The sequence below is a fragment of the Aedes albopictus genome, unplaced genomic scaffold (genome assembly GCF_035046485.1).
Source record: "Aedes albopictus strain Foshan unplaced genomic scaffold, AalbF5 HiC_scaffold_30, whole genome shotgun sequence".
NCBI lineage: Eukaryota > Metazoa > Arthropoda > Insecta > Diptera > Culicidae > Aedes > Aedes albopictus.
The window spans coordinates 97,527-124,080 of NW_026917090.1; the positions used below are offsets into that span (position 1 = coordinate 97,527).

Here is a 26,554-nt window from a genome sequence, read left to right on the forward strand (position 1 = left end):
AACGAAAAACCATGCAAAATCGTTCAAAAGTCATGCTATTGCATGGATAAACGCCAAACGGGTCATGTTTTATCAATCACATTCAGAAATGGTGTTCCATTTTGTCCAATATCCCCTATAAATAAAGAATATTTGAGAATTTAGGATGAATTTCAATCAAAACCATGCAAAGTCGTTCAAAGGTCATGCTACTTAATGGTAAAACCCCAAACGAATCGTGTCTTGTCCATCACATTCAGAGATGATGTCCCATTTTGTCCAATATCGTTGGATTTTCGATTGGATATCACCTAGGGGAGGTTTTTGTATTGGCTCGGCAGTCTTATTTAATCATTTTGCGAACTACAATTTCCTCGCTCCGACGTTTCGGTCCTGGTTTGGGACCTTCGTCAGGGATTTATAGTTTTATTGATTATATGGACAATTAACAGTTTTACAATTGACAAATAACGTTTTACAAAACAATTTTACATAAACATTGATGGATAAAATTAACATTTACTTACACATACTTACATCGTTATTGGTTGTCTCCGTCCGTGTTCGTGTCATGGTTCTGTTGTTGATCATCCATTACATGGTTTTTTATTGAAATTCATCCGAAATTCTCAAATATTCTTTATTTATAGGGGATATTGGACAAAATGGAACACCATCTCTGAATGTGATAGACAAGACACGACCCGTTTGGCGTTTCTCCGTGCAGTATCATGATTTTTAACGACTTTGTATGTTTTTTTGTTCGAATTCATCTGAAATTCTCAAATATTCTCATTTTATAGGGGATATTGGACAAAATTAGACTCTTATTGTGATCAAAAGTGAAAAACATTTATCAAACCAAGTTGTATAATATTTCTTCATAAAGTTTTTTGAAATATTCAGGGTTTCTCCCAATTTTTTTGGATATAAGTTTGATATATTCAAATATTTCTAACAAATTTAGGGGAAAATGGCCAAAATTAGACACTTGGCGATGTTTTTCTGGGAAGGCACCATTCGATTCCCCGGAGTTTTTTGCTTAGGAATGGGTATCTGTCGTTTGCTTAGCGGCCGGAACTGATTGGCGTTCGTTATTTTGCTACACTGTGAATTTGGAAATTTTTGCAAGTGAGCAATGCCAGGATGAACAAGTGCGGCTTGGTTAGATGCTTCGTTCGTCAGTTTTGCGCCTCCAAAATTTGTATGCAAAATTGCAAAGGGATTTCTTGATGTTTCACCTTAAAAATAGGCCTCTTTTCGGCCAAACTCATTGGAAACCACGGTATTAAATATAAAAACAAAGTTACACAATGACTCACACTTCAATAATCTGATATGTAATTATATCATATGCCTAATTATATAAACAACACTTACATACTGTTTGCAAGATTTTTTATCTCATATGATAACATTCTTTGCAATTCTGAATATTTGTTTCATTTATGCCTTTAAAACTATTAATAAATTTATTCTTTTTTATTTATTTTCAGGTATGTACAAACGTTCTGCTAATCAAATGCATAAATGTTATAACCAAAGGTAAATTCCTTAAAAAAAAATATTATGTATTTTTTCTTCTCCCCATGATAATCTTAAATTCCCTGCCTCTTCTGTAAATTAACCTTTGGCTCCACTTCGAGCCTAAAAATCCACCGTACGCATAATGTGTAGGACAACGAAGATTTTAAAAAATATCCAACATGCGAACATACAAGTTTTTTTTTAATATTAATTGATCCACACCGATTTCAGTTATTTTAAAATAATTTCAATTACAATTCATAGAAGTATTGAAAATTTATGAAAATATGCAGTACACAATTTATCTTTTCGAGCGCGTAATTTAAAAACGTGTTAATGTTCGAAACAGCATTTGAATTTTCTATGCAATCCGATCAGATTTGTGTCGATTTATCTGATTATCGTGTGGATTGAAATTGGTAACTATACTCAACCAAACCATTCTTCCAATAGCAATGGAAAATATCTATTGCCTTTCAGTCGGAGCAAGTTTCCGCTGGATTTATTTTACAGTAAGACAAACAACCTAACTAAACGGCTCTCAACGGAAGATTTTATTTTATTTACATATTTTATAGCTTAAAATGAAATGTAAACCGCCTCCAGATATCTGTAGTCAAATCTAACCACCACTAATTTGATCGTGATTAATCATCGACACCCGTATCCTAAATCATTCCGGCCCGCACCACCGACTGGCTGCTACACTGTTGTATACCTATGACTACAAATGGCAAAAATAGACCGATTCTAGGAACTAGATTACACAAAATTGCCTTGCTCCAAAGAGAGTAGCCATTTATAATCCGCACTGTCCGAGTGCAAACACTTCGTACCTATGCAGTCAGTATATTTTTCTCGCATTTTTTTTTCGTTTCGTTCCCTCATGTGATCGGCTACTAGCCCAACAGCTACTGTAAGCTGTTGTAAATTGATCAATTCCATATAAATTCAAATAGAATCAAATTTTTTGGAAATATTTTGCTTCAAGCTACTTTTCGGACCAAAATTGGCCAACTATCGAACAATCGTTCTATGTTTATCGAATCATGCTTCAAACCCCTAACACGTATGATCTTAAAAATGGTTTTGCAATTATTACAATTGATGTTTGGGTCTCCAGTTAGCCTAGAGGTTAAAGCTATGGATCGCCAGTCCGGAGACGGCGGGTTCGATTCCCGTTCCGTCGGGTAAATTTTCTCGACTTCCTGGGCATAGTGTATCATTGTATTTGCCTCACAATATAAAAATTCATGCAATGACAGGCAAAGAAAGCCCTTCTATTATAATAACTGTGGAAGTGCTCAAAGAATACTAAATAGAAGCGAAGCAGGCCAAGTTCCAGTGGGGACTTAGAGTCATGAAGAAGAAGAAGAAAATTGATGTTCTAATCGTATAGTTTCTATTCAGCAAAAACGCTATTGACAGCTGTATTTGCGGTTTTTAAAATAAGTTAAACTTTCAACACATAAGTAACAGAAAGTGTAACTATCAAGTCGTTGCAATTCACTGATCGATTTCCCCTCGTCTGACGGTATCACAGTTGTGCTGTCACTGTCTTCTTGTAGCGCCATTTATCTAGAGCCGAAGTACATATGCAGAGTCCACTGTAGATAGTGGTGTAACGAATACAGAAGAACTAAATGAAGCACCTTACAACTCGGACATCCACTTCTACTAAGCTTGCCAAGAGCGAGCTCATAGTAAAAGTCCTTGCCACTGCCACCACTAGATATCTACACTGAGGATACTGTTCGTATGTTTTTCATAGTTTACATCTTATGAATCAGAAATTTTTATTTTTCTCATCATTTCATAGTTCTCGTATGCTTTTCATACTTTGAAATGCGAAATCCATAAAATTTGTCGTATGAAAAATCTCATAAGAAGCATTGTATGAAAATCATAAGATGTGTTATGAAACACCATTTCTAAAAAAAACAACAAAACTTTTATTGGCTTCTAACCACTTCAACTTCCGAAGCGTCGATGGGCGTATGAGTAAAGTACGCACTCGCCAACCTTGACGTCCCTGGTTCGATTCCAGGTTGCGATTTTTTTTTAATTTGTGCAAAATATTTCATAAAAATATGTATTGTAGTCATACGACATAGTTTCAGTTTTTATACGTTATCGGTATGATTTTCATACGTGAGTGTTATGAAATTTATACAGTAACAGTATGACAATAATAGTTGGCGCTTTGAATCCAAAATCATAGTTCGTAACAATGATTTTCGCAAGTAATTCTTGTGGCAAAAAATCATAGTTGATTCGTATGATTTTCGGAGTTGCAGTATCCTCAGTGTACGGAATCATTTAGAGGCAGACAGAGCTTGTTTGCCTAGCCACCGCTGCCGCCGCTAGCTGGATGCAGCTGGAAGATATTATAACACATGAACGCACAAATTTGCCACTTGATACCGCCGCCGACGTGAATTAGGAAGCACAGAAGAGGACTCCGTCCGTATAGATTAATGCTGTGAAATTAGAGAGTAATGCGATGCGATTAACTCGATTAGATTAGAAGCACTTATTCAATTCACTCCTCTCGCTTCCAGTCAATGCAGTGGGGGCTGATTATCTTGAGCTTTCACCGGGAATATTGCTCTATTGCTGACAGGCATGAATGTCTGTCGTCCGTTAGTTGGGAAGATTTTTCCGTGAAGTGTATGAATGTTTCCTTCGCTCAAACACAAAATTATCTATTAAAACTAAAATACTGTTTTCAAGGTTTTATATACATTTCAGACAAGAAAACGTATCTGCGAAGCAAACAAGATGGCAGGATCTAGTGAAAGTCATGCTTGTTTATTAGAATGATTCAAAATAATATCGGAGTCTCCAGATAGCCTAGTGGTTAAGACTATGTATCGCCAATCCGGAGACGGTGGGTTCGATTCCCGTTTCGCTCGGGAAAATTTTCTTGACTCCCTGGGCATAGACTCACTGGTCATAATATACAAATTCATGCAATGGCAGGCAAAGAATGCCCTTCAAATAATAACTGTGGAAATGCTCAAAGTGCACTAAGTTGAAGCGAGGCGGGCCAAGTCCCAGTTGGGACGTAGAGCCATGAATAAGAAAAAGAAGAATATCAACCGTTAAAAAAAACTTGAGGGCAAACTTTTTATTTAACTCACAATGCTTTACAAAGCGCAATTTTCAGCTAAATCCAATGATATTTTTGCGGTGCTATTGGAATTTGAAGTTTGTGTGGAGTTTTGTATGGGACAAAATGATCTTTATGAACTCGTTACAAACTTATCATAACACTTACCGTAATTTTGTTAAATTTCTGTTCGACTGTAAAGTACCAATATAGTTCAAGTGAGCACTTCCCAGCAACTTGGAATGCTTGGAAGTGAACTTGTTTCGAACTTTTTCTCAAACTCAAACTCAAACTGCTCTTGTCCAGTATTTCATGTTGACGTACCGTAATCCGGGGTATCATTGATCAGCGGGGTAACATTGATCGGCTTGACTCACCTCATGAAATGTTCAAACTAGCATTTTACAATGAATCAGTTTCTGCTATGGAATTGTATATCGTAATCTGCTATCATTTAGTTATTAAATGACATGCAATTTATGAAAATGGAATTTCATAAACATTGAATTAAAACGATTTTTCCATAACTGTGTTTCGTAACGCAATTAGATACATTGTCAAACATTCATGCTTGGCGTGAATACTAGATACAATATGAGGTTCGAAATCACTGTATTACTTCAATATGATATCCTAGAGTTGGATTCAATAAACGAAACTTTGATGAAAAGGCTATTCTTCAGTAAAATATACGATTTATTAAAAATCGTCTATCAATTCCATAAGCCATTGCCTACCTTTAGGCGTTATTCGTGGTTTAGAGAATTTTAATCCTAAAATAACTTAAAAAGTACATAATTTGTAAGAATTTGGACAACATATTCAAAATCAGCGACCCCGAATTTAGTAAGTAAGGGCATTTTCAACACATCACTGACATGATCAATGTTACCCCAAATCAACATAATCAAAAATTAATTTCAAAAACCCATTTAAACATATTTAAAAGTTTTACAATACTTTTTCGAGTAGCTTAACACATACTCAGAGGGCCAGTACTTGTTTTAAAAATATAAAACATGTAACGTTTGCTTTAACAAGAGAATTATTCAAGAAAGATAAAAAATTCTGATCAATGTTACCCCGGATTACGGTACCTCACTGTAATTATTCGTATAAATAGTAATGCCTGGTGTGAGTACTAGAAGAGTATTGATGGCATTTTACTATACCTCGTGCAACTTTACCTACAGCTGAATTCAGCGCATGGACGACGGAGCTCCAATTTGGAGATAAGGTATACTACGGGGTCAGCTTTGAACATCTCAGCTGATATGCGATCATCCCCGATTTCATGGTACGGATGGCTGTTTACCTCCTGCAATGATAAAGTTTCGGTATTGACACGGGTAATGCGTCGAACCCTAGAGTACATTCGCACTCTCGCACTCTCCCACCTGAGCACTACTTCATTTTTACCGACAGTCTAAGTTCTCTGGAGGCTGTTCGGTCAATGAAACTGATGAAGCACTCAGCGTACTTCCTGAATGGAATTCGCCAAGTCTTGAGTGCTTTGTCCAAACGCTCATACACCATCACCATAGCTTGGGTCCCTTCACATTGCTCAATTCCGGGTAATGAGAAAGCGGACTCTCTGGCTAAGGTGGGCGCTAGCGAAGGCGATATTTACGAGCGTCAAATTGCCTTCGACGAATTTTTTGCATTAGCCCGTCAGGAGACCTTGATCAGCTGGCAACACAAATGGAGAGATGGAGAAATGGGTAGATGGTTGCACTCCATCATTCCACAGGTATCGAAGAAGCCATGGTTCAAAGGGTTGGATTTAGGCCGCGATTTCATTCGTGTAATGTGTCGGCTGATGTCCAACCACTATTTGTTAAACGCACATACCTTCCGTATTGGGCTCTCGGAAAGCAATCTCTGTGTCTGCGGCGTGGCTTACCAGGATATCGAACATGTCGTGTGGGGATGCGATGAGCATCGTGAAGTCAGATCTGAGCTGTATGAAACTCTCCGGGTCCGAGGAAAACAACAGAAACCCGTTAGAGAAGTGTTGGCAGGCCTTGATTTGGAGTACATGGATCTTATTTACCAGTTTTTGAAACGTGTTGATGTCAGAATTTGATCTCGTACGTTCCTTGTTTTCATTGCCCGAAATTTGGTTTTGTTGTTCGCTCCCTGTCTTTCGTTGCCCCCCTTTCCGTTTGTTCTCTTCTTGTCGTTGTCTTCCGATAAAGCCCTTTCTGTTTAGTCCCGTTACAGATCAGGACAGTCGGTCCCATCAAGGTTTTTAGTATAAGATAGCAAGTAATTTAGTATAAGTCCCTTAATTCCCTCCTTTCCAACTTTATATATTTGTTATCCCTTCGGCTCCCAAAACTAACCTAGTATTAAGTCAGTATAAATTTAAAAAAACAACATGTAAAATCAACATAAAAAAAATGTAAAGATGACTTCGGCTCTGTTATGCCCAAGTGGCGCCCGAGCCTTCCAAATAAACGAATAAGTAAAAAAAAAATGCGTCGAACCCTTGACAGATTATGCTGAAGTGTTGATGGCGTGTACACTTGAAAAAGGTTTCCAAAGTGCTCGAACCAGCCAGCGTTTCAGCTTGTTAGCCGGGTCGGTCAATAACTGTGCAGACGTGTCTTTCGCGGGCATCATAGCACTAATCTTAGTCCCACTAAGACGACGTGAAACGTCGTAAAGAAGACGGATGCCGCCGGTGTTTGTAGCTTTCTCGCCTTCATCGACTAGGGCGTCCGCCCACGCTCTTTTGTCCCGTCTGCATGAGCGTTTCACTTCCTTCTCGAGAGCCGAATAGCGCGGACGGGCTACGGCTTTGGCTCCTCGTATTTTCGCCCGTTCAATCGTGGCTTTGACGTTCCTTCGCTCCTCAATCTTCCTCCTGGTGTCATCTGTGATCAACTGCTTTCTCCTGGTGCGTAACTCACCCAAACTATTCTCGCCGATGGCGATGAAGGCGTACTTGATGGCGCTCCATTGATCTACGCTTCCACCTTCCGGAATGTCCGTAGCACGATTATCTAGCTCCTCGACGAAGGACCTTTTCACCACAGCGGCGCTCGATTTTCTACTTCTGTCGATGGATCCTAGCAATGCGCAGCCGGATGGCGCCGATTAAGAGTTCTCTTTCTCTTGCATTTCGGCCGCATTGGTTGGCGCGTAACATTGGATCATGATAAGGTTTCGAATCCGTGTTCTGAATATGGCTACAATTACCCTCTCATTATCCACTTCATGAGCGCAGGGTGGGCGTGAGCGCTGAGTAGGAAACCAACTCCACGATGGCGAGCAACGAGTTCACCGCGTAGCCCAGAGTTTGATTCCACCGGCGCCAATCTGTGTTCTCCAAAGTTCGGCCAACGGACTTCGCTCAGTCCTAGGATCTCAAGCTTCATACGGCATGCCCCATTGGCTTACATAACTTACCGATCAGGTTAAGGCCGGGGTGGCCTCTGCTGTACATAGTAGCCTCCTCCATTCCACTCGGTCCATGGCAGTTTGTCTCCAGTTCCGCACTCTGCGTAGGGTCCGCAGATCGTCCTCCACTTGGTCGACCCACCTAGCTCGCTGCGCTCCACGTCTTCTTGTACCGGCCGGATGACTCTCGAGAACCATTTTAGTCGGGTTGCTATCCGACATCCTGATGACGTGACCCGTCCACCGTAGCCTCCCGATTTTCGCGGTATGGACGATGATTGGTTCTCTCAGCAGCTGATGCAGCTCGTGGTTCATTCACCTTCTCCAAGTCCCGTCTTCCATCTGCACTCCGCCGTAGATGGTACGCAACACCTTCCGTTCAAAAACTCCAAGAGCGCGTTGGTCCTCTGCACGTAGGGTTCATGTTTCGAGCCCATAGAGGACGACCGGTCTAATCAGCGTTTTGTAGATGATAAACTTCGTGTTACGGCGAACTTTATTCGATCGTAGAGTTCTGCGGAGTCCAAAGTAAGCACGATTTCCTGCCACAAAGCGCCTCTGAATTTCTCTGCTGGTGTCGTTGTCGGCGGTCACCAGTGAGCCCAAGTACACGAATTCTTCAACCGCCTCGATCTCATCACGTCGATATAAATTCGGGCTGGCGGGCGCGCTGATTCCTCCCTGGAGCCCTTTGCCATCATGTACTTTGTCTTCGACACATTAATGACTAATCCGATTCGTCTGGCTTCACTCTTTAGTCGGATGTACGTCTCCGCCATCGTCTGAAATTTACGAGCAATAATATCAATATCATCAGCGTAACCAAGCAGCTGAACGGACTTCGTGAAAATCGTTCCACTCGTGTTTATCCCCGCTCTCCTAATTACACCCTCTAAAGCAATGTTGAACAGCAGGCACGAAAGACCATCACCATGCCGTAACCCTCTGCGAGATTCGAAGGGACTCGAGAGTGTCCCTGATACTCGAACTACGCACATCACGTACATCACATCGTCGCCTTGATCAACCGTGTCAGTTTATCCGGAAATCCGTATTCGTGCATAATCTGCCATAGCTGTTCTCGATCGATTGTATCATACGCCGATTTGAAATCGATGAACAAGTGATGTGTGGGCACGTTGTATTCGCGGCATTTCTGCAACACCTGGCGGATGGCGAACATCTGGTCCGTTGTAGCGCGTTCACCCATAAATCCAGCCTGATATTGTCCCAAGAACTCTCTTGCAATCGGTGATAGACGACGGCATAAAATTTGAGAGAGTATCTTGTAGGCAGCGCTCAGTAGTGTGATCGCGCGGTAGTTCCCGCAATCCAACTTGTCGCCCTTTTTGTAGATGGGACACACGATACCTTCCACCCATTCCTCCAGTAATACTTCGTCCTCCCAAATCTTGATAATGACCCACTGACCCAGTGTAGTGCTCTCACCAGTGCTTCTCCACCGTATTTTAGAAGCTTGCTTGGTAGTTGATCTGCTCCAGCGGCTTTGTTGTTTTTCAACCGGCCAACTTCCTCCTCAATCTCTTGAAGGTCAGGGGCCGGAAGTCTTTCGTCTTGTGCACATTACTCCTAGATCTGTTACCACGCCACCTTCGGTACTTGCAACGTCGCCATTGAGGTGCTCATCGTAATGCTGCCGCCACCTCTCGACCACCTCACGCTCGCTCGTGAGAATATTCCCATGATTATCTCGGCACATGTCGGCTTGTGGCACAAAGCCTCTGCGCGAGCGGTTCAGCTTCTCGTAGAACTTTCGTGTGTCCTTAGCGCGGTACAGCTCTTCCATCGCTTCGCGATCTCGTTCTTCCTGCTGGTGCTTCTTCATCCGGAAGACTGAGTTCTGCCTGTTCCACGCCTGTTTGTAACGTGCCTCATTCGCTCTCGTACGGTGTTGCAGCATTCTCGCCCATGCTGCATTCTTCTCGTTTTTCAACTGTTCACATTCGCCGTCGTACCAGTCGTTTCTGTGATTCGGAGTCGCGAAGCCTAGTGCTGTAGCCGAGGTACTTCCTATGGGCCACTGCTAACTGCTGCGCGTAGTCTTGAGCCACTTCTACGTTACGAAGTTACTCGATGTTGAGCCGCGGCGTTCGACTTCGACGCGTGGTGATAACTGTCGAAAGTTTTGAGCGCATGCATACAGCGACTAAGTAGTGATCCTATTCTATATTCACACTGCGCTATGTGCGGATATTGGTTATATCCGAGAAGAATTTACCGTCGATTAGAACGTGGTCGAATTAGTTTTCTGTTTGATGCTCGGGATCTCCAGGTGGCTTTGTGGATATCTTTGCGGGGGAAGAAGGTGCTGCGGATTACCATACCACGGGAGGCTGCAAAGTTTACGCATCGCTGGCCGTTATCATTCGATACGGCGTGCAGGCTGTTTCGCCCGATTACCGGTCTGTACATTTCCTCCCTTCCTATCTGCGCGTTCATGTGACCGACAAATGATTTTCACGTCACGCGACGAGCAATCATCGTATGTTTGCTCTAACTGCGCGCAGAACGCTTCTTTCTCGTCATCAGGTCTCCCTTCATGTGGGCAGTGGACGTTGATGATGCTGTAGTTGAAGAGACGGCCCTTAACTATTAACATGCACAGCCTTGCGTTGATCGACTGTCTCACGTTGTCGCATCTTGCCCAACACTATAAATCCTGTTCCCAGTTCATTGGTGGTGCCACAGCTTTGGTAGAAGGTAGCCGCTCGATGCCTGCTTTTCCACACTTTCTGTCCAGTCCAACAAAGTTCCTGCAACGGCAAGATGTCGAAGTTGCAGGGATGTAGTTCGTCGTAAATTATCCTGTCACATCCTGCGAAACCTAGTGACTTGCAATTCCATGTTCCAAGTTTCCAATCGTAGTCCTTATTTCGTCGCGTGGGTCTTTGCCGATTGTATCGAGTCGTATTTTCTCCTATGTTATTCGCAATGGGGATTTTTACGGGTGGCTTATTAGGCCTACGCTAACACTCCTGTCTCGCCAGAGGGCCATCGTGCCAGTTCTGTTTAACGTCCCAACTAGAGCTACCACCTTGGATCTAGCTGGACGTGATGCAGTATTTCTTACTCAGCCGCTGATTGCCAGAACAGACGCTGTTTGAGCCGCACCTCCTTGGTGAACATTGTCGTATGAAAAATCTCATAAGAAGCATTGTATGAAAATCATAAGATGTGTTATGAAACACCATTTCTAAAAAAAACAACAAAACTTTTATTGGCTTCTAACCACTTCAACTTCCGAAGCGTCGATGGGCGTATGAGTAAAGTACGCACTCGCCAACCTTGACGTCCCTGGTTCGATTCCAGGTTGCGATTTTTTTTTAATTTGTGCAAAATATTTCATAAAAATATGTATTGTAGTCAATACATATACCTACAGCTGAATTCAGCGCATGGACGACGGAGCTCCAATTTGGAGATAAGGTATACTACGGGGTCAGCTTTGAACATCTCAGCTGATATGCGATCATCCCCGATTTCATGGTACGGATGGCTGTTTACCTCCTGCAATGATAAAGTTTCGGTATTGACACGGGTAATGCGTCGAACCCTAGAGTACATTCGCACTCTCGCACTCTCCCACCTGAGCACTACTTCATTTTTACCGACAGTCTAAGTTCTCTGGAGGCTGTTCGGTCAATGAAACTGATGAAGCACTCAGCGTACTTCCTGAATGGAATTCGCCAAGTCTTGAGTGCTTTGTCCAAACGCTCATACACCATCACCATAGCTTGGGTCCCTTCACATTGCTCAATTCCGGGTAATGAGAAAGCGGACTCTCTGGCTAAGGTGGGCGCTAGCGAAGGCGATATTTACGAGCGTCAAATTGCCTTCGACGAATTTTTTGCATTAGCCCGTCAGGAGACCTTGATCAGCTGGCAACACAAATGGAGAGATGGAGAAATGGGTAGATGGTTGCACTCCATCATTCCACAGGTATCGAAGAAGCCATGGTTCAAAGGGTTGGATTTAGGCCGCGATTTCATTCGTGTAATGTGTCGGCTGATGTCCAACCACTATTTGTTAAACGCACATACCTTCCGTATTGGGCTCTCGGAAAGCAATCTCTGTGTCTGCGGCGTGGCTTACCAGGATATCGAACATGTCGTGTGGGGATGCGATGAGCATCGTGAAGTCAGATCTGAGCTGTATGAAACTCTCCGGGTCCGAGGAAAACAACAGAAACCCGTTAGAGAAGTGTTGGCAGGCCTTGATTTGGAGTACATGGATCTTATTTACCAGTTTTTGAAACGTGTTGATGTCAGAATTTGATCTCGTACGTTCCTTGTTTTCATTGCCCGAAATTTGGTTTTGTTGTTCGCTCCCTGTCTTTCGTTGCCCCCCTTTCCGTTTGTTCTCTTCTTGTCGTTGTCTTCCGATAAAGCCCTTTCTGTTTAGTCCCGTTACAGATCAGGACAGTCGGTCCCATCAAGGTTTTTAGTATAAGATAGCAAGTAATTTAGTATAAGTCCCTTAATTCCCTCCTTTCCAACTTTATATATTTGTTATCCCTTCGGCTCCCAAAACTAACCTAGTATTAAGTCAGTATAAATTTAAAAAAACAACATGTAAAATCAACATAAAAAAAATGTAAAGATGACTTCGGCTCTGTTATGCCCAAGTGGCGCCCGAGCCTTCCAAATAAACGAATAAGTAAAAAAAAAATGCGTCGAACCCTTGACAGATTATGCTGAAGTGTTGATGGCGTGTACACTTGAAAAAGGTTTCCAAAGTGCTCGAACCAGCCAGCGTTTCAGCTTGTTAGCCGGGTCGGTCAATAACTGTGCAGACGTGTCTTTCGCGGGCATCATAGCACTAATCTTAGTCCCACTAAGACGACGTGAAACGTCGTAAAGAAGACGGATGCCGCCGGTGTTTGTAGCTTTCTCGCCTTCATCGACTAGGGCGTCCGCCCACGCTCTTTTGTCCCGTCTGCATGAGCGTTTCACTTCCTTCTCGAGAGCCGAATAGCGCGGACGGGCTACGGCTTTGGCTCCTCGTATTTTCGCCCGTTCAATCGTGGCTTTGACGTTCCTTCGCTCCTCAATCTTCCTCCTGGTGTCATCTGTGATCAACTGCTTTCTCCTGGTGCGTAACTCACCCAAACTATTCTCGCCGATGGCGATGAAGGCGTACTTGATGGCGCTCCATTGATCTACGCTTCCACCTTCCGGAATGTCCGTAGCACGATTATCTAGCTCCTCGACGAAGGACCTTTTCACCACAGCGGCGCTCGATTTTCTACTTCTGTCGATGGATCCTAGCAATGCGCAGCCGGATGGCGCCGATTAAGAGTTCTCTTTCTCTTGCATTTCGGCCGCATTGGTTGGCGCGTAACATTGGATCATGATAAGGTTTCGAATCCGTGTTCTGAATATGGCTACAATTACCCTCTCATTATCCACTTCATGAGCGCAGGGTGGGCGTGAGCGCTGAGTAGGAAACCAACTCCACGATGGCGAGCAACGAGTTCACCGCGTAGCCCAGAGTTTGATTCCACCGGCGCCAATCTGTGTTCTCCAAAGTTCGGCCAACGGACTTCGCTCAGTCCTAGGATCTCAAGCTTCATACGGCATGCCCCATTGGCTTACATAACTTACCGATCAGGTTAAGGCCGGGGTGGCCTCTGCTGTACATAGTAGCCTCCTCCATTCCACTCGGTCCATGGCAGTTTGTCTCCAGTTCCGCACTCTGCGTAGGGTCCGCAGATCGTCCTCCACTTGGTCGACCCACCTAGCTCGCTGCGCTCCACGTCTTCTTGTACCGGTCGGATGACTCTCGAGAACCATTTTAGTCGGGTTGCTATCCGACATCCTGATGACGTGACCCGCCCACCGTAGCCTCCCGGTTTTCGCGGTATGGACGATGGTTGGTTCTCCCAGCAGCTGATGCAGCTCGTGGTTCATTCGCCTTCTCCAAGTCCCGTCTTCCATACTCTGCCGTAGATGGTAAGCAACACCTTCCGTTCGAAAACTCCAAGGACGCGTTGGTCCTCTGCACGTAGGGTCCATGTTTCGTACCCATAGAGGACAACCGGTCTAATCAGCGTTTTGTAGATGGTTAACTTCGTGTTACGGCGAACTTTATTCGATCGTAGAGTTTTGCGGAATCCAAAGTAAGCACGATTTCCTGCCACAATGCGCCTCTGAATTTCTCTGCTGGTGTCGTTGTCGGCGGTCACCAGTGAGCCCAAGTACACGAATTCTTCAACCGCCTCGATTTCATCACTGTCAATATAAATTCGGGGAGGCGGGCGCGGTGATTCCTCCCTGGAGCCCTTTGCCATCATGTACTTTGTCTTCGACACATTAATGACTAATCCGATTCGTCTGGCTTCACTTTTTAGTCGGATGTACGTCTCCGCCATCGTCTGAAATTTACGAGCAATAATATCAATATCATCAGCGTAACCAAGCAGCTGAACGGACTTCAAGAAAATTGTTCCACTCGTGTTTATTCCCACTCTCCTAATTACACCCTCTAAAGCAATGTTGAACAGCAAGCACGAAAGACCATCACCTTGCCGTAACCCTCTGCGAGATTCGAAGGGACTCGAGAGTGTCCCTGATACTCGAACTACGCACATCACTCGATCCATTGTCGCCTTGATCAACCGTGTCAGTTTATCCGTATTCGTGCATAATCTGCCATAGCTGTTCTCGATCGATTGTATCATACGCCGATTTGAAATCGATGAACAAGTGATGAGTGGGCACATTGTATTCGCGGCATTTCTGCAACACCTGGCGGATGGCGAACATCTGGTCCGTTGTAGCGCGTTAACCCATAAATCCAGCCTGATATTGTCCCAAGAACTCTCTTGCAATCGGTGATAGACGACGGCATAAAATTTGAGAGAATATCTTGTAGGCAGCGCTCAGTAGTGTGATCGCGCGGTAGTTCCCGCAATCCAACTTGTCGCCCTTTTTGTAGATGGGACACACGATACCTTCCATCCATTCCTCCGGTTTATACTTCCTCCTCCCAAATCTTGGTAATGACCCAGTGTAGTGCTCTCACCAGTGCTTCTCCACCGTATTTTAGAAGCTCGCTTGGTAGTTTATCTGCTCCAGCGGCTTTGTTGTTTTTCAACCGGCCAACCTCCTCCTCAATCTCTTGAAGGTCAGGGCCGGAAGTCTTTCGTCCTGTGCACATACTCCTAGATCTGTTACCACGCCACCTTCGGTACTTGCAACGTTGGCATTGAGGTGCTCATCGTAATGCTGCCGCCACCTCTCGACCACCTCACGCTCGCTCGTGAGAATATTCCCGTGATTATCTCGGCACATGTCGGCTTGTGGCACAAAGCCTCTGCGCGAGCGGTTCAGCTTCTCGTAGAACTTTCGTGTGTCCTTAGCGCGGTACAGCTCTTCCATCGCTTCGCGATCTCGTTCTTCCTGCTGGCGCTTCTTCATCCGGAAGACTGAGTTCTGCCTGTTCCGCGCCTGTTTGTAACGTGCCTCATTCGCTCTCGTACGGTGTTGCAGCATTCTCGCCCATGCTGCATTCTTCTCGTTTTTCAACTGTTCACATTCGCCGTCGTACCAGTCCTTTCTGTTATTCGGAGTCGCAAAGCCTAGTGCTGTAGCCGATGCACATCCTTGCGTTGATCGGCTGCCACCCGATCACACGTTGTCGCATCTTGCCCAACACTATAAATCCTGTTCCCAGTTCATTGGTGGTGCCACAGCTTTGGTAGAAGGTAGCCGCTCGATGCCCGCTTTTCCACACTTTCTGTCCAGTCCAACAAAGTTCCTGCAACGCCACGATGTCGAAGTTGCGGGGATGTAGTTCGTCGTAGATTATCCTGTCACATCCTGCGAAACCTAGTGACTTTCAATTCCATGTTCCAAGTTTCCAATCGTAGTCCTTATTTCGTCGCGTGGGTCTTTGCCGATTGTATCGAGTCGTATTTTCTCCTATGTTATTCGCAATGGGGATTTTTACGGGTGGCTTATTGGACCTACGCCAACACTCCTGTCTCGCCGGAGGGCCATCGTGCCAGTTCTGTTTAACGTCCCAACCAACACTGAGGCGACCACGCTGATGGGGCTACCACCTTGGATCTAGCTGGGCGTGGTGCAGTGTTTCTTACTCAGCCGCTGGATGCCAGAACAGACGCTGTTTGAGCCGCACCTCCTTGGTGAACAGACACTCGGATCGTACCTCCTCAATCTAGCTGAAGTCAGAAGGACAACAGTGACCAGGCTGCACTGCCAGCTAAGCACACAACTCTTCACTGGCGGTCTTTGTCATCGCTTGACCCGTGAAAGCATGAAGTAGGAACTTGTGAGGACCAGAGCTATATCGGACGCTCTCCTTATCGACTAACCGTTTCGCAGCCCAAGGGTGGTTAAGGCTATGGATCGCCAATCCGGAGACGGCGGATTCAATTCCCGTTCCAGTCGGGAAAATTTTCTTGACTCCCTGGGCATAGAGTGTATCATTATTATTATTAGCTTTATTAGGGAGATTTTCAGCCCGAGGCTGGTTCATCTCCAAAGTGTATCATTGTGCTTGCCTTACAATTTACAAATTTATGCAACGGCAGGCAAAGAAAGCCATTCAATTAATAACTGTGGAAGTACTCAAAGAACACTAAGTTGAAGCGAGGCAGGCCAAGTCCCAGTGAGGACGTAGAGCCATAAAGAAGAAGAAGAAGAAGCCACTACACCACTAAGCCCGGTATGTTAAGTACAAAAAAGTAAGCTAAAATGTATTTAAATTTATACCGCATTTAGTTCACCACTGGACTGCGACCTGCGACTTCATAAGTGCGAAAACGTAAATAAAAGTGCGCGATTGCATCAAATCACGATGATGTCTTCGGCGCACTATTTCTTCAATCTATGGTGAACAAGTGCTCTGAAAACACCGAGTTGATTTGATGCAATCGCTCACTTTTATTAGCGTTTTCGCAATCGTGAAAACTAGTGCGATAGTCCAGTGGTGAACTAAATGCGCTATAATAAAAACTATTTTTCAGCATTGAAGCTGCTTTCGAAAGTTGATTTGGCGTGCCGAAAGTGAATGTCCTTCCCAACAGTTATATTCCGCCAGGATCAGGCAAAGCTATGATCTAGAAATGCCTATGTTCACTTAAAGACGGTTTGCGATGAAAAGTTAAACACCTTCTTCTTCTACTTCTTCCTCGCCTAACTTTCCAACTTTAGCTTGAACTGTTTCTCTTCAACATAATGTTCATAGAGCACATGAATTTGGTTATGTATTGTGTGGCAAAGCACAATGATACATTAACTATGTTTTTGTTTTATTTTTAAAAAGGAATAAAATGCAAAAAAAACCGCCATGTTCTAACTAAAATTGAAACAGTGAAGAGACCGCATCGAAAAAAAAAATGCATCCAAACCACTAGCTGTTGCGCCGCACGTTCGCTACGGAATCTCGAAACCAGTCCCAAATTGGTGCTATTAAAATCGAAAATGACATTCAAACGGGGCGGTGGCGGCGGTGTGGGTGATCGGTGAATAGATTTACAGCTTCACGGTCAACCAACCTGCGAATCGCTCTTTTTCTTGGGCTTCGCTTCCAGTCAGTACCTGCTTGTAGTAGAGTTTGGTGGCTCGATGGGTATGGCACAGTCAATGGCTTTAACTTGCAAAGCGACGACGGTTCATTCAATCACAATCTACCAAAACCGCTCAGCAGACTGTTACGCTACAATAGGCACTGTTGCAGTTGCGGGTTCGAATGCGGGAAACTGACTACGTCCCAACAGTCAATATGGTTAGGGGCTGTCCATTTATTACGTAAGGCAATTTTTACGATTTTTCGACACCCCCACCCCCCCTTGTAAGATTTTTTGTATGAAAGTCCAAATATTTTTGTATGGCGCGTAAGATTTCTCAAACCAAACCCCCCTCCCCCATAAACCCTTACGTAATTAATGGACGGCCCCTTAGGTTGGTGGAATAATGGTTTGTTTTCATGGCTGTTCTGTTTTGCCACAGATTGTATGCGTCAATTTCGAAATTCATGATCAAGATCATTGCTAGTGCATGTTATGCTTTGCACAGCTTTGAAGCTACACCGAATTTATTGAAGGAGTATTTTTTTTTTTTTCATTACAGTCAGTGTTGGTAAAATCACAGTCAAAGCACACTCACGAACCGCTCCTGCGTGAGCAAACTCGCGCGTGATTCTGAATCATTTTCTCACGCACGAGATTTTCATGCAAAATCTCGCTCTCACGAGTCAAGCGCCGAAATCTCGTTCGCTTGTAAAACGAATCCAAATCAATTTGAACGACATCCAATGTTGTTGTACGATAGGCTTGCTTTTGTTCTATCATATAATCCTAAAAACTTCGATGTAAATAATAAGAACACCAAGAAATAACACAATGAGTGAAATCGCGAGTCAACTCATGCATGATTTTTTCGGCGGTGAGTTTGGCGAGTCATGAATCGCGCGTGAAACAACTCAAGCATGAGATTTGAGAATTTGAGTTTTTACCAACACTGATTACAGTAAGTGTTGAGCATTCCGTCTTTGGAGTTAACGCCAGGGACTGTCCATATATCACGTGGCCCTTTTTCTGTGTTCAAGAGACCCCCTCCAGGTCTTAGTGGATAAGCCTCTAGGGTTCGATTCTCGTTCCAGTCTGGAAATTTTCTTACTCATGGGCATGGTGTATCATTGTGCTTGCCACACAATACATATGTATACAAATTAATGCGTGGCAGCCAAAGAATGCAATTCAATTAATAGATGAAGCAGTGCTTAAAAAACACTAAGTTACTGAGAGACAGACCATGTTCCAGTAGGAAATTAGACTAAGAATAAGAAGAATAAAGCAAACAATAACTAGCTATAGCTTATGCATAGCAATAAGCCACCGTAAAAAAAGGTCCCTTTGGTCATTAAGATAGCTTCCCTTCTGCAGACAGACCCCTGATACTCAAGTCAATAATTTTCAATTAGTCTGTACTTATCCACATACCAATCTGCATATCAATGAACCCCTAGCAAGATAAGCTGACACGCGTTCCTCATAGCTTTCACCCAAATATATTGCGTACTTTTTCTCGTTCGTTTTTACGCAATCCAAATTATAATAAAACCAACTTCCTGTCCTGTCACAGAACTACTTTAGCACGAAAAAACTGCAACGATCCAAAAAAGCAACGCAGTGTTGCATTGCAAATCCATCTCCGGGTAGCAGCGTCCAATGAGAATTGGATCATACCTACCAACCTACACGCAAACGTACGTGCACGGTGCACTCCCGATCGTTGCGTCGTAGTCATCTTCTTTGGTCGAGGTTTTGGCCGTCTTCTCTCCGGCATCCTGTCAAGACGCGACAATTTACGACTTACACGAATATTGCCAGCCCCCTTGTACAGTGGTTCGAGGCAAAACAGCTGAAATCCCTACAGATTTTTTTTGACAAATCGCAGCTAGAATTACTGAAGTAATCTTAGTAGGAATACCTGAAGGAATCTCGGCTGGAACTTTTGCTGATATTCCAAAAAAAATCCTGAGGAAATCATTGGAGAAATCTAAGGAGAATCACAAGAAAAAATTGTAAAGGAATTCTTGAAGGAATTACAGGAAGCGTATCGTATAGAAATCTTTGGAGAAATCTCTGGAGCAATCTCAGAAAGAATTCCTGGAGAAATCCCATCATTTCTCCAACGATTTCTCAATGGATTCCAAGACATCCTTTTGGCATTTCTCCGCAGATTTCTCCAACAGTTCTTTCTTAAATTCCTTAAGCAAATCCTCTAGGAATGCCCTCTGGGATTCCTGCAGAGGTTCTTTCTGTGATTTCCATATGGATTTTTCGAAACATTTCTCCACAAATTTCACTTCGAATTTCCCCAAGTAAGCTTGCTGGGTTTCCTCATGTAGTTCCTCCAAAGATTTTCTCAAGGATTCCTCTTTGGAATTCCTATGGAATTACCATAAGAAATACTTTCTGGAACTATTCCAAATATTCTTGAAGTTTTGCTGGAATTTCTCAAACAATTCTCAATAGAAATATTCTAGGAATTCCTGGAGGATTCCTAAGAGCAATAACTGTAGAAATACCATATGGAAATGCTTGACAAATCCCAGCAAGAATTCTTGGAGAAATCCTGGTAGGAGTTCCTTGAAGAATCCCAGCAAGAATTTAGAAAGAATCCTTAATCCGTAAACACCCGGGACGATCTACTTTTGATAGAAAAACAATATCTTCTTTGTTTTAAAACATTTTACCCCGGATTTTTTTTTATAGTCATGGGGAATAGTTGTGCTAAGAAATGCATGGTAAACTCCTCAAGCAAGTTTTCCCAAGAATTCCTTCAGACATTTCTCCTGGGATTCCTCCATGAAGTTTTACAGGAATGCCTCCAGCAAGTTTTCCAGGGATTCCTCCAGGAATTTTCCTAGGAATTTTTCTCTGGATTACTTAAGGGATTACTTCCTTCAAGGATTCCTTCAGGAATACGCCCCAGGGATTACTTTGCGAATTCCTCCATGGATTCATTCAGGTATTCCTCCAGGAATTCCTCCAGAACTCCTTCAGGAATTTATCCAAGATTTCCTCCCACAACTAATCCAGGGATTTCTTCGGCAATTTCGCAAGGGATTCTTCCAGGAATTCCTCCAGAGATTCATCCAGAAATTCCCTCAGAAATTTCTCCGGAAATTCCTTCAGGAAGTCCTCCAGAAATTCCTCTTATAATATTTCCAGGAACAAGGAATTTCTCCAAGAATCCCTCCAGAAATTCCAAAAACTACTACTGGAGCTTCCCCAAGAATTTCACCAGAGATTCCCCTAAGATTTCTGCCAAGAAATCGCCATAATTTCGCCAGAAATACCTCCAGGGTTTTTTTTTAAGAAATTCCTTCAAGAATTCATTTATAAAATCCTCCAGGAATTCCTTTATGAATACAGGGGGTGGCCAAAATGATTGGGATAGGCAACTTTTTTTACTCTCTCAAAAACATTCAACATAGTGTAACTTTTCATAGAATGCATCAAAAATTCTCAAATTTTGACTGTTTGTCAACCTATTATATGTGCATCACTGGTACAAATTTGGGCTTGATTGGTTAATCATTCGCAAAGCTAGAACCGTTCTCGTAAAACACTACTTTTTAGACAATCAATTTTTGAACTGTCATATCTCCGAAACCAGTGAACTGAATCGAATGACATTTTGAGCGTTTCTTAACAACATATTGGTACTTCATGCGACATTATAAAATATTATGTTTAAAGAAAAGTAAGTCAAATTTACAATACCACACAAAAATTACTAAATAGGCTCTTATAAGAAACATCTTGAGAACAGAAGTATTTTTTTATATCAAAACTAAAATTTAATAACAATGATGTAAAAAAAAATATTTTTTAGGAAAACCCAAAAAGTAACAATCCATGATAACTTTTTTAAATGTATAAAAAGTACCTATGTTTCAATAACTTGTGAAGCACTAAGGCCGTTTTCAATGCTGTTTTATTTTGTATGACGAGTTTTAAAAATTTTAAAACTTGCCATACAAAATAAAACAGCATTGCGAACGGTCTAATATATTGTTGATAAACGTTCAAAATTTCATTCAATTCGGTTCATTGGTTTCTGAGATATAACAGTTCAAAAATAAGCTGTCTGAAAAAAGGTGTTTTACGAAAACGGCTCTAGCTTCGCGAAAGATTAACCAATCGGGCTCAAATTTGTACCAATGATGCACATATAATAGCTTGACAGACAGTCAAAATTTGAGAATTTTTGATGCACTCTATTAAAAGTAACAGCATGTTAAACTTTTTTGTGAGAAAAAAAAAGTTTCCTATCCCAAACATTTTGGCCACCACCTGTACCTCTTAGATGCTTCAGGAAACCTTCAGAAATTCCTCAAGAAAACGCTCCTGGGACAATTCCAGGGATTCCTCTGAGGATTTCTCCAGGAACTGATCCGAGCCTCCTTCAAAAATTTCTCAAGGAAATACTCCAAGAACTCCTCCAAAATTTACTCCAAAAATTCCTCCAAGAATCCACCCAGGAATTTTCCCAGAAATTCTTTCAAATATTCCAACAGGAACTCTAATAAGAATTTCTCCAAAACCTGCTCCAATACTTCTGTCAAAAATTCCTCCAAGAATCCCTTCTGAAATTTGACCAGAGATTCCTTTATAAATTTCTCTAGGAATACCTCCAGGGATTTGCAATTAATTCCTTTAGAAATCCTTCGGAAATTCCTCCAGAAATGCCTACAGAAATACCCCCAGGAATTCCTCCAAGAATTCCTTTATGAAATCCTCCAAGAATTCGTCCATGAATTCCTCCAAGACATCCGCCAAGAACACCTCCAACAGTCCCTTTCAGAAATCCTTTCCGTGAATTCCTCCAAGAATTCCTACAAGAATATTTCCAGGAATTTATTCAAGAATTTTTTGATGAAATATCTGGAGAAGACCCTAGAGGAATTCCTGGATTACTTTCTGGAAGAATTCATGTAGTAATTTTGAAGAGATTTTTAAAGAGTTTCCCATGAAAGTTCTTAGAGGAATTCCTGAAGGATTTCCTTGAACTGCTGGCGGGATTTTTGAAGTTATTTTTTTTTCTGAAGGTTTTCCTGGAGTATTTCCCGTAAAAAAAATCATGGAGTAATTCATGCGAGTGATTCCGAATTTACGCGAGGAGTATTTCCCACAATAACTGGAATTGAAGGAATTTCTGGAGAAATTCCTACAGCAATTCTTGTAGGAATACCTGCAATTTTTCCTGGAGGAATTCCTGGAATATTTCTTGCAGGAATTCCTGGGGTATTTCCCGGAACAATTCCTAGACGATTTCCTGTAATAATTCCAGAAGCAATTCGTAGAGTAATTCCTGGAGGAATTCCTGGAGTAATTCCTGAAAGAACTCCTGGAGTATTTGCTGGAGAAATTTCTGGAATACCCTGGAGTATATCAAGGAAGAATTCCTGGAATGGCTGATGTAATTTCTGGAAGAATTTCAAGAAGAATCCCTGTGAGGTATTCCGGGAAGAACCCCTCTGGGAATTGCTGGAGGTATACCGGGATTAACTTGTGGAGGAATGCCTGGAGGTATTCCTGGAGGAACTCCTGGAAGAATTTCAAGATGACACCATGGAGGAATTTCTGAAGGAATCCCTTGATGAATCCATAGATAAATTAGCAGTTATGCATGGAGAATTTCATGGAGAAATTCCTGGAGGAATTTCTGGAGAAATTACCCGGGAAAATTACCCAGAGAAATTCCCTGGAGGAATTCCTGGAGTAATCCCTGGAAAAATTTTTGGAGGAAACTCCGGAGGAATCCCTGGAGGAATTTCTGGAAGAATCCCTTGAATCCTAAAGAAATCCTTGGATTAGTTGTTGGAGGAAATCTTGATCGATCTTTTGGGTGGCTTTCTCAGTCTTTAAGTCGAGAACGAAATGTTTTCTACTCTCCCGACGTTTCGGCCGAAGGGTTTTGGCCTTTCTCAAGGGTCGCTAAAACATGTATTTAACACTTTACATATAACATTTAACATAAAACATATAACTACTCACTAGTGTCTATCGTCTCCCGTGTATATAGTTGCCTAACCATTTGTGTTTGGCCTGCCTTTTCATTACCTGTCTGTTATAATATGGTTATTATTTTCGATTTGATGCACAATTTTACCTAACTTACTGTTTTTTGAAGGTTTTTTTTTAATATATATAGTTTTGATTGGACTTCACAGCACTGGTAACGATCGTTTCAAAATGGTTGGTGAATTTTGTGGTGATTGTGGATCACGTTCATCAGTTTCATTTAGGAGGGGTGGAATTGGTTCCATTGTTGATATGGCTGGGGTTTGTCTACGTGTGGTGGACTGTTTAATTGTGTGGAATAGTCCTGCGTACGTTGTACTTAGACCTTGTATGTCTGTGCGGTGGTTGACTGTGTTAGGTGTATGGATGATGTGACACATCTCTAGTGTTGGTAGTGTTGATTTTCTATTGGCCCTATCGAGAATTTTTGGGTTTGCAACATTGAACATATGGTTGTTTTCAATGACATGTTTCATTAACCCTAAAAGGGATACCTGGGGTCCATTTGGACCCCAGGCGCCTTTCAGAGCTCGTCTTTGATGGAACACACTCAGCGAGGTGACGAAACTGAGGCCATGAAGGTATCCCTTTTAGGGTTAATGCCGTTTTTTCGCCTAGTCTTAGGATTTCTTCATTTGTGTGTGTGTGTCATTGCTTTGGATTAATTTGGTGTATTGGTTAACATTGCTCTTGTGTCCAGACATTCTAGTTTTTAACTGGTTTGTGGTCATTCCAATGTATGTTTGTTTACAGTCTGTGCATTCTAGACTGTAAATAACGTTGCATTGGTCGAGTATAGGGAGGGGGTCTTTAACTGATCGTAGGATGTTATTTGTGTTTTTTTAATGTTTTGTAGGCAATTCGTACCTGTGGAAAATCGGCTTTTAGGGTGTTGGCGATTGTAGGACTGAGATTTTCAATGAAGGGGATGCTTCTATATTCGGTGAGCTGCTGTCCGTTGGTTGTGGAAGGTGGTGGTCGCTGCTGGGGTTGGATGGCTGGAGTGTTTTGGTCCAATGGAGTTTGCAAGCCTCTGGAGGTGATGCTACCGGCGTGAGGATGGTTTTCTTCGTTCGGTGGGGTGGAATGAGTGGAAGTTTAGCAGTCGTCCTGAAGATATTGGTTTGGAATACCATTGCGTAGATATGGTCTGATCTGGGTTTCTGATGACTAGGGTGTCGAGGAATGGAAGCCTTCCGTCGGCCTCCTTCTCAACGGTGAACTGCAGGTGTTGGTTGTAGCTGTTGAATACCTGTAGCGTATGTTCTATTTGGTCTTCTGGTAGTGCTATGAACAAATCGTCCACATATTTTTTGATGACTGGGAGCGGGAAACTCAGTCTATTTGTGACAGTCCTTAAAAGTAATTCCATGACTACTTCCGCAAGTATTGGCGAAAGAGGACTGCCCATAGCTGTACCAAATGTTTGTTGATAGAACTTGTCCCGGAATTTGAAGTAGCTGCTATCTATGCAAAAGCTCACCATCTCGAGGAACAAATCCAGGTTGATATTTGTTGCTTTTCCTATGGTGTCCCAGTTCATAATGATGTCGCGAATAACCAGGTCCTTCGGGATGTTCGTGAAGAGGGAGACGACATCAAAAGATACTAGAATGTATCCTGCTGGAAGCGTCACAGCGGTGATGTATTTGACGAAGGAAAAGCTGTCGATGATGTTGTACTCGCTTTTGAAACCTTTCGACAAAACGGACGCGATATATTTGGATAACTGGTATGTTGGTGCCGTTATGTTTGGCACAACGGGGCGAAGGGGTAACCCATCCTTGTGTGCCTTGGGTTGACCGTATATTCGTGGACAAGTCGCAGTTTTGCTTGTTAACCGACTGGCAGTGAAATGGTCGATTAGCTCCAGATTGCTCAACCGTCTGACCAGCGTATTGTTTTGCCGTTGGAACTTTGATGTTGGATCTTTCGGCAGGACTTTGTATGTGGAGTCGTCCAGCAACGTTGACATTTTGCGATCGTAGTCTGCGATGTACATTACGACCATTCTTTTCCCCTTATCCGACTCTACGATCACGATATCTTTATGATCGTCCAGGAACTTCTTGGTAGTGATAGAAGCATGTTTGCAGAACTTGGAGACTGGATTTTCTCGCTGGTTGGACCGTGCCCGCGATATGTGGTTTTGTATGGCGGTTGTTATTCTGCATCTGTTATAATCCCGTACCGCCTTGTACGGTGTAACGTTGAGGATGGCTTCAACGTCAGCGATCATGTGGAACAAATGGCGCGGAGTGAGAACATCCGTGGGTAGAGCGAATTTAGGTCCAAGGCTGAGCAAGGTTTGGGTTTCTTGCGGTATCTGGACATTTGTTGCATTGAGGATGGATTTTTCGTTGAATGTCGGCATGACATCCCATTGTTCTGCGGTCCGTTCGATTAGCCGAAGTAGTTTCGAAGTGGTTTTCCGTTCGTTTCGGCTGACGTTGCGGTTGAAGGACCGATCCTGCGTGTCGAAGAACCGAGCAGCGATATCGGTCGGCGAGTGGGTGGTAATCTCTGCTTTTGCTCGTTCTATTGACAGTTTCAACTGTTTGATTTTGAAGAACGTGTGCTTGATTTCGACGTTGAGGAGAGATTTTTTACAACGTTCGATTATCCGCTGCAGCTTATTCGCATAAGGGCTGCGTTCCTCGAGTATTGGATAGACACATTTTAGTGAGTTGACTATATGTGTGGGAAAAATTCCTCTTCTCCGACATTGTATGAGGAAATCTTTCCGTACTTGCGCGTTGCCGAGTTTTGTGTTAAGCGACGCATATTCTTTGAACAATCTTGCAGTGCTGTGGTCGTATGTGTTACTGATATACATGAAAAAGCTGGGTTGCAAATCAGCCATGTTTGAGTTTCAAGAGGGTTTCGACTGGATGTTTGATCGATCTTTTGGGTGGCTCCAGAGGCTTGCAAACTCCATTGGACCAAAA

At 42.9% G+C, this 26,554-nt stretch overlaps 1 protein-coding gene across 1 annotated transcript; it reads right to left on the minus strand.

Moving 5' to 3' along the window:
- Positions 1-3,850: 3,850 nt before the first annotated feature.
- Positions 3,851-26,254, minus strand: LOC134284550 (uncharacterized; the record flags this gene model as incomplete). The annotated part of the gene is made up of 3 exons (XM_062843531.1): positions 3,851-3,986; positions 19,269-19,357; positions 25,090-26,254. Coding segments are annotated over 3 exons (1,390 nt in total), but the record flags the coding sequence as incomplete, so codon positions are not given.
- Between the last annotated feature and the right edge of the window lie 300 nt (positions 26,255-26,554).